Source organism: Mastigoproctus giganteus, chromosome 13 (assembly GCF_048544385.1).
Source record: "Mastigoproctus giganteus isolate SK-2022 chromosome 13, ASM4854438v1, whole genome shotgun sequence".
NCBI classification, from domain to species: Eukaryota; Metazoa; Arthropoda; class Arachnida; order Uropygi; family Thelyphonidae; genus Mastigoproctus; species Mastigoproctus giganteus.
The window spans coordinates 126,944,836-126,961,376 of NC_143587.1; the positions used below are offsets into that span (position 1 = coordinate 126,944,836).

Sequence of the window (16,541 nt, forward strand, 5' to 3'; positions counted from 1 at the left end):
ACCTACACATTATACTGGATAAAACAGTGCAAAATTTCAGCCTTCTTTACATTTTATTCAAATTTCTAATGCAGTTGTACAAGTTACATGAGACATCAATTAAAAAACGAAAGTAAAAATATTTCACTAAGCACTGTACATATTTTTACAAGATGCTGGATCTTGCTGGAAGTAAAAAGAACATGTCATATTGTAAACAGTAGCGTACATGTACAAAAGTTAATGATTTGAGTTGTTATCTGTAGTGGAGCATCACAAATATATGATTCTGATGGAATAACTATGTGATGTTATTACTAATTTAAGAAATAGCATTATTAATAGGGATGGGCCATTTTTATTGTCTTTATATAGGATGCAGCAAGTACTGCCAGAGCAAACAGCACACTCTTTACCTGACTTTTGGAGGCAGGTAAGCAACGAGCTCCTTGCTAATCTTTTTTGTTCAGCAAAGTTAATTAATAAAAGTATATCAAAAGCTAGGCACAGTTCATTTTCTCAGTTTTATGACAAAGTCTGTATTGCAAGTGGACAAATAAAAGTTAAACAAACTGACCTTTAATGAAGTAAAGTAACCATTTTCTTATGTTATCCTAATGATATAAAAGGGTTACAAAAATTTTAATAAAAAAAGAATGATAAAACAATTATTAAAAACTGCATGAGTTAGAGTTTGAAAAGGATACAAAATTTCAATTTATTTACAAAACAGTCTGAGCTTCACATTTTCAAACAATGAGAAATTAAACTATACAGAAAAAGAGAAAAAAAAAAAAAAAAGTTTCACAGGCAATAAAAACACTTTTTCCTAAAAATCCAAATAGAATCCATAGAATCATATTCTTCTCTTTGCATCTTTCTCACAAAAACCCTGGTTTGCAAACTGCACAAGAGGAACCTAAATTTAATGTGATACTGGAGGTATTTACATCAGTCTAAAAATAGCTGTAACATTCTGGTTGTTTTTGCCTGAGTTAGAAAAGTCATAAAAATGACATTCTAAAAAAAACACAATGCTTAATTATTCTGTCATAAAAAAAGGAGGTAACCTGTAATACACACACTTTATGAATTTTAGATTTTACTTAAGCTAGCAGCTTTTCAAAATATATTTTTAGTAGATATATTTTAACAGTTTAATGGAAGAAGTCAGGGAGGATGGCAAAATGGGGGATAATTTTCAAACATGTTGAATAAACATGTTTGAAAATGCTGTCTATACTGTTCACCTGACATTTCAGGGATGAAATTTCTATTTTGTGACTAAAACAGGTGTCTAAACTTAAGAAGAGAAAGTATATCAATTTCAAGGGGCAGTATGGCATTCACCTAAACTATATACATCTATAAATGTCAGCACGAATCCCAAAGCTACACTTTAACCACTGTTTAATTTTTCAAGTTATTTACAAAAATTGAACATTATCCAGATTTATGACAAAATTATGTACAAACTAAAATAGCATTCAGAGAGAATATAAAGTATTTTGAAAATAAAAACACCAGCTTATAGGGAGGAAAAACAAAATGGCAGCACAGGCTGATATGTGAAATGACTTCTGCAAACCTTTGCTGGTCCACATTTTAGTATCAAATAAAATATATATTTCATATATATATTTATATATATATATATACATATAAATATGTATAGTGTTGTATTAACAACTCATAGTTTACTAAGTAATTATTTGTAAAACAATACATACAGATAGAATATTTACAAAGAAAATGCTAAACAATATGAACAGATTTGGATAATTGCGAATCTAATGAGTTTAAAAATGAATTGTAAAAAAATAATTTTACATTAAAAATAGAAATTAACAAAAAAAAAAAAAAAAAAAAGCATTTTCTAACACATTTAAACCACTATCACACAACCATTATTGTGAATTCTGTTGAATATGTTTTTTTTTTTTTCCCCTCTTTAAGAGCCCAGTCACTCACTGTCATGGAAATCACTAGATGAATGAACGTTAATAGCCAGCAAGTTTGTAAAATGAGGTATGCTTCAGGACTCTGTGTGATATCTCCTCATTTCCATTTGCAGCATTAAAAAGGGAACACTTCAGCTGTCAAAATGCATCATTTGCTATATGCACAAAAACATGTACAAAATTCCAGCTTTCTTGTTACAGTTTGCTCCAAGGTGAATTTTTTTTTTTTTTTTTAAGATTGGTACTTGAATATAATTCTCCTTGGTTTATTTAACACCATACTCTTTCAAACATCTAACTAAATTATGTAACACTGAATCAGCTTTGAAATATAATTCACCAGCAGTATAGAAATACCATATATTTATTTGTGCATCCAATGAAGCCCATTCTTACAAACAATTATGTTGCTCTTCACTGCAGATTTCCAGATTATATCAATGGTTATAACTGAACATCCACGTCATCTCTGTGCAGAGCCTTCATGTGCAGATATAGCAGCACGAGGAGTAGATCTGGTCCGAGAACGTATGCTTACTCCGAGAGCTGTGGTGGACGGCAGTGGTGCAGCAGCATGGGATGAAGTGGCTACCATTGCAGCAGTTGCAGGAGCTGGATTTGCTGAGACTGCTGTAGCTAAATTAGCAGAGGGTGCAAGATGGTGCAAGAGAGATCTACCTGTAGCAGGGCTTGCAGAGTCAGGTGCCCCTCTTAGTCTACTGCTACTAGCTGTAGTGGGGGCAGGAAGAGCACCTCGAGAAGTGGCACTAGTATGCTGATGATGACGTTCTCTTCGTTCCCGATCCTCCTGCACTTCTTGTTGACTGCGATTACCACCCTAAATGACAAAGTTAAGAAAACATAAATAAAAGTTGAGCCACAGATGTAGGGAATCTGATAGTTTATTTAAATAGTTCTACAGCAATTGTTTGGGACAGTCTTGGTTTGAAAACATTCTGGGAGCAGTTTCTATATAATACATTATGAATTTGCGAGAAGCTGTGGTTATGGGGGTAAGAATCACTGTTTACAAAAAAAAAAAAAAAACAAAAAAAAACAGAATTTTTATTATATTATGCCAACAAGTAAGTGTGTACTGTATATCCCATCCCAACTCATCTCACCCCACCTTAGGCATGGAGTGAGCTGTTTGGCATAGTATCAAGACATCTCATGCCATATTATCAGCATAAACCTGTAAATTACATGTATTCTAAAGGTAGGCTTGTATATTCTGTACAGTTGGGAAAAAATATATGCCATCCATGAAATATTCCTTCTTTCAGCTGGGGTAGGCCATGTTAAAAAGAAATATTTGAGTTAAGAAAAAAATCTAATTGTGAGTCTTGTTGATTAGTAAATTAAACAATTTAAGTACTCTAAAAGTTACTCCCCTTCCTCAAAATCAAATCAGTGCACAGCCTAGCATAGTTGAACGAAGGAATTTTGATGGGATGTACATGCCTGAAAAGTGGAAGTGCAAGATTGCTTGCAGTTGCTATTGAAGGGCCTAAAAGGGTTCAGGAAAACTTAATATGGGGAATGGGTGAGGCAGATAAGCAGCTGGTTAGTAGCACTGGTCACCGTCACACTTGCAACTCTTCTTGAACATTCACATGTTCAAGAAGAGTTGCGAGATATTCTTCCTGAGTAAAGGTGCCAAATTAAGTCACAAGCATGGTTTCCTCTAAGTTGTGTGCGTGTACGGCCGCGCACTGATTTCTACGAAGTTGCACAGGTGCTTTTACTTCCCGCACACACAGTTGACATACTAGATGGTGACAGGAGTATTAGTGGAAGAATGGATAGAGGAAGGGAGGATAGCTCATACCACAAGATTTGCTATTGCATGACATGTTCCCACATCTTTTATTTACAAATACATAATGCATAGCAAAAAGGTGTTGTGTTGATTTTTATTTATATGAAAAAAATTATTACATTACGAATATATAAAGTACTGTAGCGGTTGTAGTTTATATTGTATGCTTTGTACATTCTGTCCACAAACACACACACACACACACAGAGAGAGAAAGAGAATGTGTGGGGGTAGAGTGTATAAGGATGTATCACAATCGTGAAAATTTTCGAAGTCTATAGTTTTTACTTATTAATTAGTAAAAATATGTGGGTGGAATGTCAGCCATCATCCAGAAAAAAATCTGGATCTACTGATCCAGATTTTTTTTTTTTTTTTTTTTTATGTATAACCAAAAACGTTTAGTATTACTTAATATTTTATTGAAGAAGGTAAAATATGAAAATTAAACTTTTTTAAAATTTTTATAAACTATTTTAATAATGCATTAAAAATTTGTGATTTTTCCTAATATTTTATAACTTCATTTTCAAAATACAGAGAATTAATAAAATTCTTTAATTTAAAACTTTTTCAGATAAACATGTCCAAAAGAAAAACTGAAGACATAAATACTGTAAATAAAAAAACTTGCAAAACATTTAAAAAAGATAGGCTTTTAAAACATATTGATGCTGAAATTCTATCGTCAAACAAAAAGCAAAGCCTAAACTTTTTTGTAGATACAAAGGGTACTAGGAAAGTTTTGCAATATGACGCAACAATGAATCACAGGAAGCTGCTTGTTGCTGCATGTTGAGACATGTTCATACGTGCATAGTAGCCGCCGCGCCAAGTCGATGGGCTCAGTTATTCATTAGTAGTGAGAGTGTAAAGTGCTTGCGATGGCATCGTGGTCACGAAATGAGATAAGGACAGTTTTGCGGTATAATTTCGTGCGTGGTTTAACCATAGACCAGTGCTTAGAAGAAATGACTCTTGCACTAGATGATGATTGTCCACATCGTACGATATTCAGGTGGTATAGAAAATTCCAAAGGGGAAATTTCACTCTGGAGGATTCTGAGAGGCCGGGAAGGCCACGAACGTCAGTTACGGAGGGAAACGTTACTGCTGTGAGGAAAATGCTTGACGAAAACAGGCGAGTGACCTACCAACAGATAGAGGATACTTTGGGCCTAAATGCACCAGCAATTCGTTCGATTCTGCAAGATCATTTGCACGTGAAGAAACTTTGTTCTCTCTGGGTGCCGCATCAACTGACTGAAGAGCAGATGACACGACGTGTGACTTGGTGCCGGGAGATGTTAAAAAAGTTTGATAAGGGACAATCTCGGTATGTGAACAACATCGTGACAGGTGACGAGACTTGGCTGTACTATTACAATCTGCCGACCAAGGCTCAAAACAAAGTTTGGGTCTTTGATGATGACGACACACCCGTAATCGTCAGAAAATCCCGATCTGTAAAGAAGAAAATGATAGCTGTATTTTTCAAATCGAGTGGAATTGTGGAACGTGTCATTTTGGACACGCAGAAGACAGTCACAGCTAAGTGGTATACTGAACAATGCCTGCCTAAAGTCATTCATTGGATCTATGAAGAATCTGCGGCCAAAGTCAAGAATGGACACCTGGTACCTCCATCACGATAATGCTGCAGCTCACCGCGCCAAAGCCTGCACCGAATATTTGACCACGACAGGACTGAAACTTCTCGAGCACCCTCCCTACAGGCCAGACCTTGCTCCCTGCGACTTTGCACTGTTCCCGCATGTGAAAATGAAGCTAAAAGGGAGGCAGTTTTCCAGTGATGAGGACCTTCTACGGGCTTGGGACAACGAGTGTGCTTTACTCCCTAGTGAAACTTGGCAGAACTGGTTTAAAGATTGGTTTCGGAGGATGGAGAGGTGTATTGAATGTAGAGGAAATTACTTTGAAAAAATTAAATAAACAAAGCTGTATTGCAAAACTTTCCTAGTACCCTTTGTATATGTAGATACATAATAAAACTAGGAGATATTTTTCAATACAATGAAGAAAATGGTGTCTCGTGTACTTTTTGTGCAGAAGCAAAAGTTGCGGGAGAATTTAAATTTAGTACAGGAACAAAATGGGAAGAATGGAAACTAGAGATTATTTAAAATGGCATCTAAGTTGGAAGACACATATAGACACAGTTATCAAGTTACATAATCTGGAAAAAAAAAAAAAAAAAAAAAAAGGTGAAATTTTAAGTATTTAGACGGAAACTGGAGAAGTATGCAACATAAAAAAAGGAAAAAAGTGAACAACTGAAATCAAATTTTGATATGGTTAAGGTTTTAATTAATGATGTGATATTAGCCATAAAAATTAATGCATCAGTGAACTCTGTACAAAACATTCATGAGCACATGGAAAAATTTAGAGATATGCCTTAAAAATTGGAGAAGTAAAAATTATTCATTTGACATTTGAATTTGTTGAATGTATAAATTCTCTTCTCACAAAAAAATATCCTGAACGAAATAAGGGAATCTACTTTCCACATGTTAATTGAGACGAAGTACTGATATTTCAGTACAAAAAGTACTCATTTTGTATTTTAAATTTCGAGTGAAAAATGAAACATATTACAAAACAGTATTGAGGTACTTTGAAGCTTACAAACTGTGACAGTATGTCCATTTTAGAAAAAATAAATTTTTTTTACTTGGAAGGAAAAATGGAGTAGCAGCAATTCTCAAAAAGGAAATATTACATCTGAACAACATTGTGTTGCAGCAGAGATTTAGGATTGGACGACGCATGGAAAAATGTATCTATTATGCAAGATATAGAGACGTTGCTTAGAACTGTATACACAATGTTTAGCAGGCCTGACAAAAAAAGGAAAATTAGAAGAACTAGCCCAGATTGCAGAACATGATGTTGTATCTTTTAGACCATTAAATGAAGTCAGATGGTTATCCAGACATTTTGCAGTTGATGCTTTAGTAAAATATTATGAAATATTAATCAAATATTGCAATGAGCAGGTTAACGAATGTAATGATCCTATTAGTAAATACTGTTTACAAATTTTGACAAATTCACAATATCATGTGGCATTAATTACACTCAATGATGTATTAGGAGAGCTCGCATCGCTTTGCAAATATCTACAAAAAAGTTGTTTAAAACATTATCAATACACATCAATATGTTAAAGCTAAAATAAACAAATTAAGAAGACAATACCTTGGAAAAAATATTTTCTGGAGTGAAAATGTGAAAGAAGTATTATCAAAAATTCAAAGTGATGTTGACACTGCAGCTATAATTCGCTTTATCAAACGTGTATGTGATCACTCAGATAACAGATTTCCTGATGATAAATTAAATGACTGGAAAGCATTTGATATTAATGCTACCACAAATGAAACAATAATTTTGACTTTGGGAAACTTAATGTGATACGCCTTGCAAAAAAATATTCATGATTAATTAAAATAATGAAATAACGTTACCAAATAACGAAAGTGATTTTATTTCTAAAATATCAGAAGAATATTTGGAATTAAAATTTATAATTGCCGAAAAAACTAACTAAAACCACTTTAAATTACGTACTTACAAATTTAGAGTTTTGTAACATATCCATTCTCTGATATTATGGGAACATTTCAAGCATCAAGTGCAGACTGCGAGTGAGGATTTAGCACTATGAATTCAATTAAAACAAAAAATCGAAATGGAATACATGAAGATCACTAAAGTGATTTTATGAGAATCAAACTGCATTTAGCTAATGGTGCAACAATAAATGTAGATGATGTCTACAAGTATGGACTTCAAAGAAGAGAAGAGAAAAATTCCAAGAAAACTAAATAAACTAACTGTAAAGTGTATTTTATTGTTAACATTTTTTTTTATTTATTATTATGTATGTCTCTACTTATAATTAAAACAATTTGTAAAAATATTGCACATATTTAATCTTGTCTGAAATTTTTTTACTCAGGTGCATTTCTGCACCGTGCAGCTATAAGAAAAATTAGAGGGAACATTGGTCATAAGTTAATTATGTGAAAGGTGACAAAATCCAAATGTAGTATAACCAGTGTAGTAATAGCAACACATTGCTTCAGTAACTGAAAGAAACATTAGGGAAGAGATCTGAATGAAGTATTTAAAGCTTTAAAACAGGTTGAGTAAACTAAATGCTGCTTGTATTCTTACTTCTCAGATGACAATACAATTCATATTAAACAAATAAAATAAATAACAATACACGATAGGTACATAAATTTAAATCAGAAAAAGATGGTCAGAACTGATATGCAGAAATTTTCCTTCAGTCAGCAATTAATTGTTAAAATAAACTTCTACTTGGTTTGAGGAAGCTGGTAGTTTGAATAAATTTAAAGGATTTTACAAATTATTAAAAGCACATAAGCGAAGTTTTTTTTTATATGGCTGACACTATAAGCTTGCTTCCTTGCATCATTTTGCCATTGCTAATATTAATACTGACATTAATAACATGAATATTGTCTACAAATACAAAATTTAAACTGTTTACATAGTAATGTCAGAAGTATGGTTTATAAAAATGGATGAACAGGTACTGATTAGGTCTATAAATGCCAGTACAATGGGGTTACTGAGACTTAGTATCACCTTAATACAAGAAATAAATTTCATTTTGAAACAATACAAATGTATATAGGAAGGATATGTAGGCATGGATATGTGATTTTGTTCTTTGCCAATGTAACTGGGGATCCTCAGTAATTTTTCAGTCAGATACACTTCCAAAATATTCTCTTGTCTGAAAGGAGCTTTCTACTGTGAGGACCATTCCAGAGTATCTATTTGGCTCACCAGATATGCCAGCTAGATTATCTAGATTCTTTTTTTTTTTTTTTTTTTTTTTTTTACTGTGTGCTCTTTTTATTCTTTTGAACTTTGTGTGAACAGAACATCTTGTCCTAATTCTTGGCTCGAATGATTAAATATACTCAACAGAACCCCCCCCCCCCTCAATCAATGATCTAGAGAGTAATAAATATTATTAATCAAAACATGGCACTTTAGGAATTCGGTTTGACTAAAAATTTCTATTTTACCAAGCATGTCAACCAGCTGCTTAATAAAGTGGCATGTCTATTGGGTGGTGAAAAAAATGAATACTATGTTTAGTGCCCTGTGCTGGTGTGTAAATATATCCACACATCTATATATCCAATGCTTCTCTGTGGGGCCCTGATAAGCATCAATTGTTCAAACTATGGAGTGTTTACAACAGAATACTGGTTTCCCCAATTTTCCCCAACAAAATACTACCTGCACATCCCAGTTCCTTGGCATTTACAGAACACCTGATCTAGTGCAGTGTTCCACAACCCTTTTCTCTTCGTGGCACACCTTAAGTTATCCTTTACAGTTATCCTTAAGTTATAGTTTACAGCAAAGACAATATAAATATGCTATAGGTCACAATAGAATCAATTATTATTGTTCTAACATAAATTGGCTCATGCATATATTAACATTTTATGAACTCTAAAATCACTGTACAAAAGCAAAGCCAAAAAAAAACCTATTAGTATTAAACCAAATAACTACACATACTTTCAATGTGATACTTGTGCCTGCTTTGCTGAAACAGACAACTCATGCACGGCAGAATCGTTGACAATGCAAGCCTCACTTTATCAATGGGTCTGGTCTGAGTCTCCCCCTCTTTGATGTTTTAATTTCAGTCAAGGTCGAAAAACCAAGTTCACACAAATATGTAGTTAAAAATGGTAATAACATATTAAGTGCCATCTCAGAGCTAGCTGGGTATTCTTTCCTTACTGACAACCAGAAAGTGTCCAACTGCGCTTCACGATGTTTTAATCGCAATGTTCTGTCCGCCTTTAGATCTGTTAGTTTCTCTTGTACATTCATTGGAAGAGATTTTGCATCCGCAACAATTGAATCATGAACCCAGTCAAAATCTTCAATGCTCTCTCCAAAATAATCCTTGAACTTCTGCTTCAAGTTATCTAAATGTTCTTTAATGAAGCCCGTCACCACTTTATTACCAGCAGCAAGCAGCCATACAGTTGGGAACATCTCAAACTACCCATTGCAATGTGTTGCATCCAAAAATCCAAGCTCTGAAAGCCTTGAATTTTATCCATGCCCATAAAAAGATTTTTGTTCTTGCCTCGCATTTTTCGGTTCAGCTCATTCAAGTGAACGAAAAATATTGGAAAGATATGCCAACTTGGTCACCCATTCATCATCTGCAAATAATTTTGCATACTCATGCTCCTCAACTATTTAAAAAAGTCTGTGCCTTCTTGTTAAATTCAAAAAGGCACATTAACACTTTGCCACATGATAACCACTGCACTTCTGTATGTGGCGGGAGAGTGTGGTGTGTTCAGATTCCATTTTCTGACACAAAACGGGGGGGGGGGGGCTGAAGTTTCAGACCAGATGGCCAAAGACTTGACAACAATAGCTTCACTGTGAATAAGACAATGATCACATCGTGTATCAGAATTCACTTCACGCACTTTAGCCACAAAGTATTTAATTCAACCTGTTGTGGATGCAGCTCCATCTGTGCAAACACTATCACAATCCTTCCAATTTAATTCATTTTGGAACATATATTCATTGGTAACACAAATTATTTCTTCACCGGTGTCTCGCTCGGACAATACTTTGCAAAAAAGAAATTTGTTGCAATTACATCTCCATCGATGAACCGAATGTTGGCAAGTTTAGCGTGACTGCTAACACCTGTGGACTCGTCAATCTGAAATGCTGAACTTCTGACTGCTGTTGATTTTCTCCCTCACAATGTCTTCAATGTCACTGGACAAATCACTGACTCAGTGATTGATTGTGTCAGCTGAGCATACAATTTTTGAAATTTCATTAGCAGCTTCTGGGCTCATGAGTATTTTTGCCATCTCTTTACAAGCTGGCATTAACAAAGTTTTGGCTACTTTATAGCAAGCTTCCTGTACTTTTTCCAAAACACATACTAACGAAGTCATGAACTTTGCCTGTTTTTTGTTTTGTTGCAAGAACTGTTGAAAATAATTGATATTTTTGCATGCCAGAGAAGAATGTTTTGTTGAGAAAAGTCTTTTCAATTTACTGGGAACCACAGCAGCATTGCTCAGTTTTTCTCTGCACACAACACACTCTGGGATTGGGCATGTTTTATCACCACACCAGAAAAAACCAAAAGACAAATTATTATCACTATACTGTCTGCACACTAATTTTTGTTTCTTTTTTTCGGGCTCTTCACTTTCACTCATGGACTGAATAACCCCTTACGAGGAACTTGTCCATGTTAAAAAAAAGAAAATAGTAAAATCAACAATGTTATGGCTTGTGATCACAGTTTTCTGACTATTTCAGAGCACAGCTGTGAGGAAAGTGATAGATATGGAACCGATACTCTTCAAAGAGAGGGAGGGGCACATCTACTGCTTTAAAATATAGTCGTATAACAAAGGGTGGGTGCATTGGCACAGGAACAAAGAACAAAAGAGGCCAATAAAATGATAAAAGATGGGGATTGTTTTGCTAACTCTTACACTTTTAAGGAATAGCATCTTATTTCAGTCAGCACGGAGACAAAATGAGAAATATTGGAAGGGCAAACACACAAATAACTTGAGAAAGCGAGTGTTGGATACTCACGCAAAAAAATAATTTACTGTCCCACACGTACTACATTGTGTTTCAGTAAAAATGGCGTTACAAGCATATATAAAAACTATAATTGGGAGTAAACAATGTACAGTTAATTTCTTAAAATAGGTAAAAGTTCTCAGTTGTCAATTTCTAATCATAATATGTATAGTATTATTTATAGGTATACAACTTCAGCAAAGTTCGTGGTACACCAGTTGCGGAACACTGATCTAGAGTGCGAGCGTCCGCGCGCATGTGTGTGTGTGTGTGTGAGAGAGAGAGAGATAATTATTATAAGAGAAAATGATACTAGACCTAATCTTTGAGCCAATTTTTTGGAACACAAGCTCCTGGAGTATCGCCCCACCAAAAGTCAAAGTCTGCTCAGATATTACTCTCATATATAATGGAAATTTTCATTCTTGTTTATTCATATGCCATCTACCACCCAAACTCTAAATTGACTTAACGTTTGAAATGAACAAATATTATTGCAATAAGATTCAACACCCAGAATAGTGTACATAACTTCTTGAAGTAGATTCTTATTTAGATACTATCATTCTGCTATTGTCTTAATTTTATCATTTTTTATTGATTTTTTTTTCTCTCTCATAACTATATTTTGCTACTAGTTTGCAATTATTATTATTATTATTTTTTTTTTTTTTTACATTTTATACTTCTGTTTGTAGCTCTGGTCTTGGCCTGTGACGGTTACAGTTAGAGGATAGTTACAATAAATATAAATTGCACTGATTATTTACAAAGAGAATTAAAAAATAACATTTCATAATTCTATCTCCACTATAATTATAATAGTGGAGGTCAACAACTTAAATAAGTTCAAGGCAGAACTAGACAAACATTTGGAGTTAATGGTTGGGTGAAATGGGAAGGTTTTTTTTTTTTTTTTTGGCTGATGATAAGTTTGCTTTCTTGCATCATATGCCTCTACTAATGCTAATATTAATAGAACTACGTCACTGAAATGATAGGTTATTTTTCTGATGAGGGGGGGGGATAGAAGACAAGGATGAAAAGAAGATAGCCTGCATTGGAGCACTAACTATATTAATTATTTTAAAGCAGCTGGGGTAAAATGAGGTATGGTTATGATGTACAGTAAAACTGCAAGTACTTTAAAACCCTAAAAATTTACAGTCATGAACAGTAACAGTTAATACCACCTTAAACTACAGAGTGAAAACTAAAAACTGCTTTGAAAAAATTAGTTTATAACTTAGTTCAGTTAATATGAAAACAGAAAATACAATGAAGACTTACCTGTTAGCTGACTTCCAGAATGATGTGGAATGTTGTTATTGTTATTTTTGGCGCAAGGGCTGCTCAGCCATATTGCGCTGATGCGGAATGAACTGTTGGAACAGGAGAGGGAGTGGAAGTACTGACTTAGGAAGCTCTTGAAGGAGCTAATAAGAAGTAAGAACATCAAAAGAATGAGGATATTGGAAAATAGGAAGGAATACCTTGATTAATTATGATTGAATTATATTTATCATAATTAATCTCATCCTCATGGACTACCACCTAATCATGGTGAGGAGGTTTGAGTACTCTAATAACTCTTAAAGCTACATTGGCAGGAACCCAAGCACCCGGTAGGGCCACTCCAGCCAGACAGGTCAAATGATAGAATAGGGGGTGAGACAAAGTGTAATCTACCATTGAGGAGAGGAGCTAGCAGCCCAACCATTAGGGGTAAAATTAAAGGAAAGAAAACTAGACTGACAATAGGGACTTAACTAAGAACAGATTAGGGGAATCAGTCAGAAGAAACGAATAACTGTGGGAGCATGGAAAGTAATGTCTAATAAGAGAACAAGAGGAGAAATAGTGGGAGAATTAGAAAACAGAAAAATTATGATTGTTACAGAAATTAAAAAGAAACCCAAAGAAATTAAAATCCCAAAGTGTTTGGGATTTTAACAAGAATCATTGAAACAAAACTGAACAATATAATACAGTATCGGAGAGAATACTGCACGTAAAACTGAAACTGGAAAACATATTAATGTGTATATCGCCCAGAATTGGGGGGGGGGGATCAAGAGTAAAAGTCTATAAATTCTAAAATCAATTAAAAGATTTAGCATTAGCAAGGGCACATGTGCAAGAAAGCAAGCTTATATAGCATAAGCCAAAAAAAAAAAAAAAAAAAAAAAACCATCCCCTTCTCATTTCACCCATTCACTCACTCCGAATTTTTGTCTAGCACATCTATCCTACAACTGTCTTTCCTCAATTTGAATTTATGCCCTCTCAGGCAATTAACTAATAAGATAGACAATAAGAATGAATTAGCAATAATAGCAGAAGAATTTATAATGTACAATATTTACAGATTTCGAATACAAAATTAACAATACTTTTATTGAACATGAAGAACAACATGAAATAACATGAACATAATAGGGGAAGAAAATCAGTAATTGATTATATAATCACCAATAGAAATAAATTATTAGTGAAACATTCAGATTTAATAAATCCTCTAAGAAAAAGAGCAAAAAATAAACACAGAAAAAAAAATAATAAAATTCAAAACTGAATTATTACAAGATGAAACTATTATGAATCTATACAGGAATAGATTAGTAGAATATTAAGAATTAAAAAAAAAAAAAAAAACACCCAATAGAACAAAAATTGAAAATGATTAAAATTTGTATAAACCAAGCAGCATAAAAGAACCATTAGGAGAATGGAATATAAAAAAGAATAAAAATTGGACACCAAGGTCAGAAGAAGTAAACCATCTGGATAAGAACATAGCAAAAGCATTTTGGAAACAATTCTTAAATAAATCAGAAACACAGATATACCAATATTATAAGGAAACTTGAAACAAAATAAATATGGAGATAAGAAAAATAAAACTAGAGCACTGAGACAGGTTTTAAAAAGAATTAGAAAAATTTGAGTGTCTAATGGACCAATTTATGTCATAAAAACTTTTGGTAGAGATAAAATAAAAGATATAATAGAAATCTTCAAGCTATGCAGTTCCTTGAAAATTAACAGAATCAGAAATATATATATATAGATAGATATACAGTGTATATCTATATATAAATATATATAAATACACACTGTCCGTATTGCCAACTATAGCCTAATTTGTTTCTGTATATTTTCAGTTCAGCTATTGTTTTGTCAGTGGTATGGTTTAGTCATGCGAGTACTAGGCCTTCTGTCTTATTATTTTTCACTGCATAGGGACAACTACTATGCAAATCTACTGTATCAGCGGTTTGATTTTTGTATCATTCCGTTGTTGCATGGATTTGTTTAGCGTTCGAAACGCAGTGATTCCCCGACTTTATTATTGGCCTTGTGGTCCTCTGCCGAGATGGGCATAATGGTCAGTCTATTTTATTTTATTAATTATTATTTTAGTTCATATGGTCACATATTGTTGATAATCCATGTTTCCACCTTGGTGAGATTTCACATAATTTGGAAACAGGTGCCATCTGGGGGTGCCACTAAATTTCTTTTAAATTGGCTTGTATTTTCTAAATTATATTAGGAACACTGCTTCAATAGTACCCTCTTCTTCTTTATTCTCCCCCCCCCATTTTACTTTTATTGGTTAAGTTCATTTTCACTCTACTGCTTTGCCATGCAACTGGCATATATTTTATTTTAATTTATTATATGCAACATGAAGTGGTTTGTGATTTTCTGCTACCACCGATGTTAGCTTTTCTACTATTTTTTACTACTTTTACTTTTTATTCCTCTATTAATTTTTGGATTATATACAGTTTATATATAAGTGCATAATCAAAACAATCAAGGAAATATAGAACAAATAATACTACAAGGAGACTTCCTAATTCCCACTCTCTTTAGCCAGAAAAAGGAATTGAAATAAAAAAAATTTAATATAATCTGCTTTTCAGATGATGTAATACTAATTACATTAAATTAATTTGCAAATAATTTGAAAATGATTTGCAAAGAATGCTGTATATTTAATAAAAAAGCAAGAGTATAATATTATAACATCAATAGGGAAAGAAAAGAGCCTTAATAAGTAATGAAGTTTAAATACTTAGGAATACAGATAAATAGTTTGGGAATGACTGGTATTAAAATCGAGTGGTAGAATTGCACGTGGAGGTAAATAATAGCCGCTTCTAAATTGAAAGCATACAGGGATGCAATTGTAAAAGCTACTATGCTTTTTATACCAACTAAGGGATACCATTCATGGCTTAGACCTAAATGAATGTCAGATGAACTGATGAGACTTGTAGCAGATAAAAATTAATGGGATGCATGTAGATTATAACATGATACAACAGATATAAACGACAACGGATGGTTGCAGGACAGATGCCTGGAAATTTACCTTCAGCCAGCAGGTGGTCAATTGTTGGAATAAACTCCCATCTAGTGTTGTAGAGAAAGGTAGTTTGTCTGGTTCTTTGGATTTATTCAAACTGTTAGAAGGTATGAATGGATGATATGGTAAGTTTGCCTTTTTATTTATTATTACCATTTATTTATTCTTTCGGCTGATGCTGTGTAAGCTTGATTTCTTGCATCATCATCTGCCTTTATTAATACTAATATTTAACCTCCACTGCCATACATTTTGTGCTTTTTTTTTTTTTTTTTTTTTTTTTTGGCTGATGCTGGATAAGCTTGCTTCTTTGCATCCTTTGCTAACACTAATATAATTTAGAACAGTCCAAACATTAATCAGGATGCTAAAGTTAAAGGTAGCCAACACAAGAATTACGGAAAGCTTCGGGAAATTTACTGGGCAAACCCTTTCCATTACCACAGTTTCTCCCTGCATTCTCAGTAAACAGATGGTGCATGTTATCGGTAGTGGCAGTAGAAGTTGATAACTATGTACTGATTAGTTTTTTCTCATTATTAAAAGCAGATTATTGGATTCATGAGTGGGCTGAAATTTACTTGATGGTACACCCTCCAGACTGCCTCAGTCTTGGGGCATTTATCCCCTCCACCCTCCTGCTGGTTTTAAAATAGGAAAATGACTTCTACTGCCACTACCGATAACACGCACTATCGGTTTACCGAGAATGCAGGGAGAAACTGTG

General features: G+C 33.6%; 1 protein-coding gene across 3 annotated transcripts in view; it reads right to left on the reverse strand.

The window, feature by feature from the left end:
* Positions 1–2,231: 2,231 nt before the first annotated feature.
* dco (discs overgrown casein kinase 1) overlaps positions 2,232–16,541 on the reverse strand; it is a 238,541-nt gene continuing 224,231 nt past the window's right edge. The window contains exon 7 of one of the 3 annotated variants that reach the window (XM_090387640.1): positions 2,232–2,778. In XM_090387640.1, the coding sequence (XP_090243766.1) occupies positions 2,404–2,778 (375 nt within the window). In that variant the 3' untranslated portion in view covers positions 2,232–2,403. The remainder of the gene's footprint in view (positions 2,779–16,541) is intronic. The other 2 variants (XM_090387641.1, XM_090387642.1) reach the window with 2 other exon arrangements.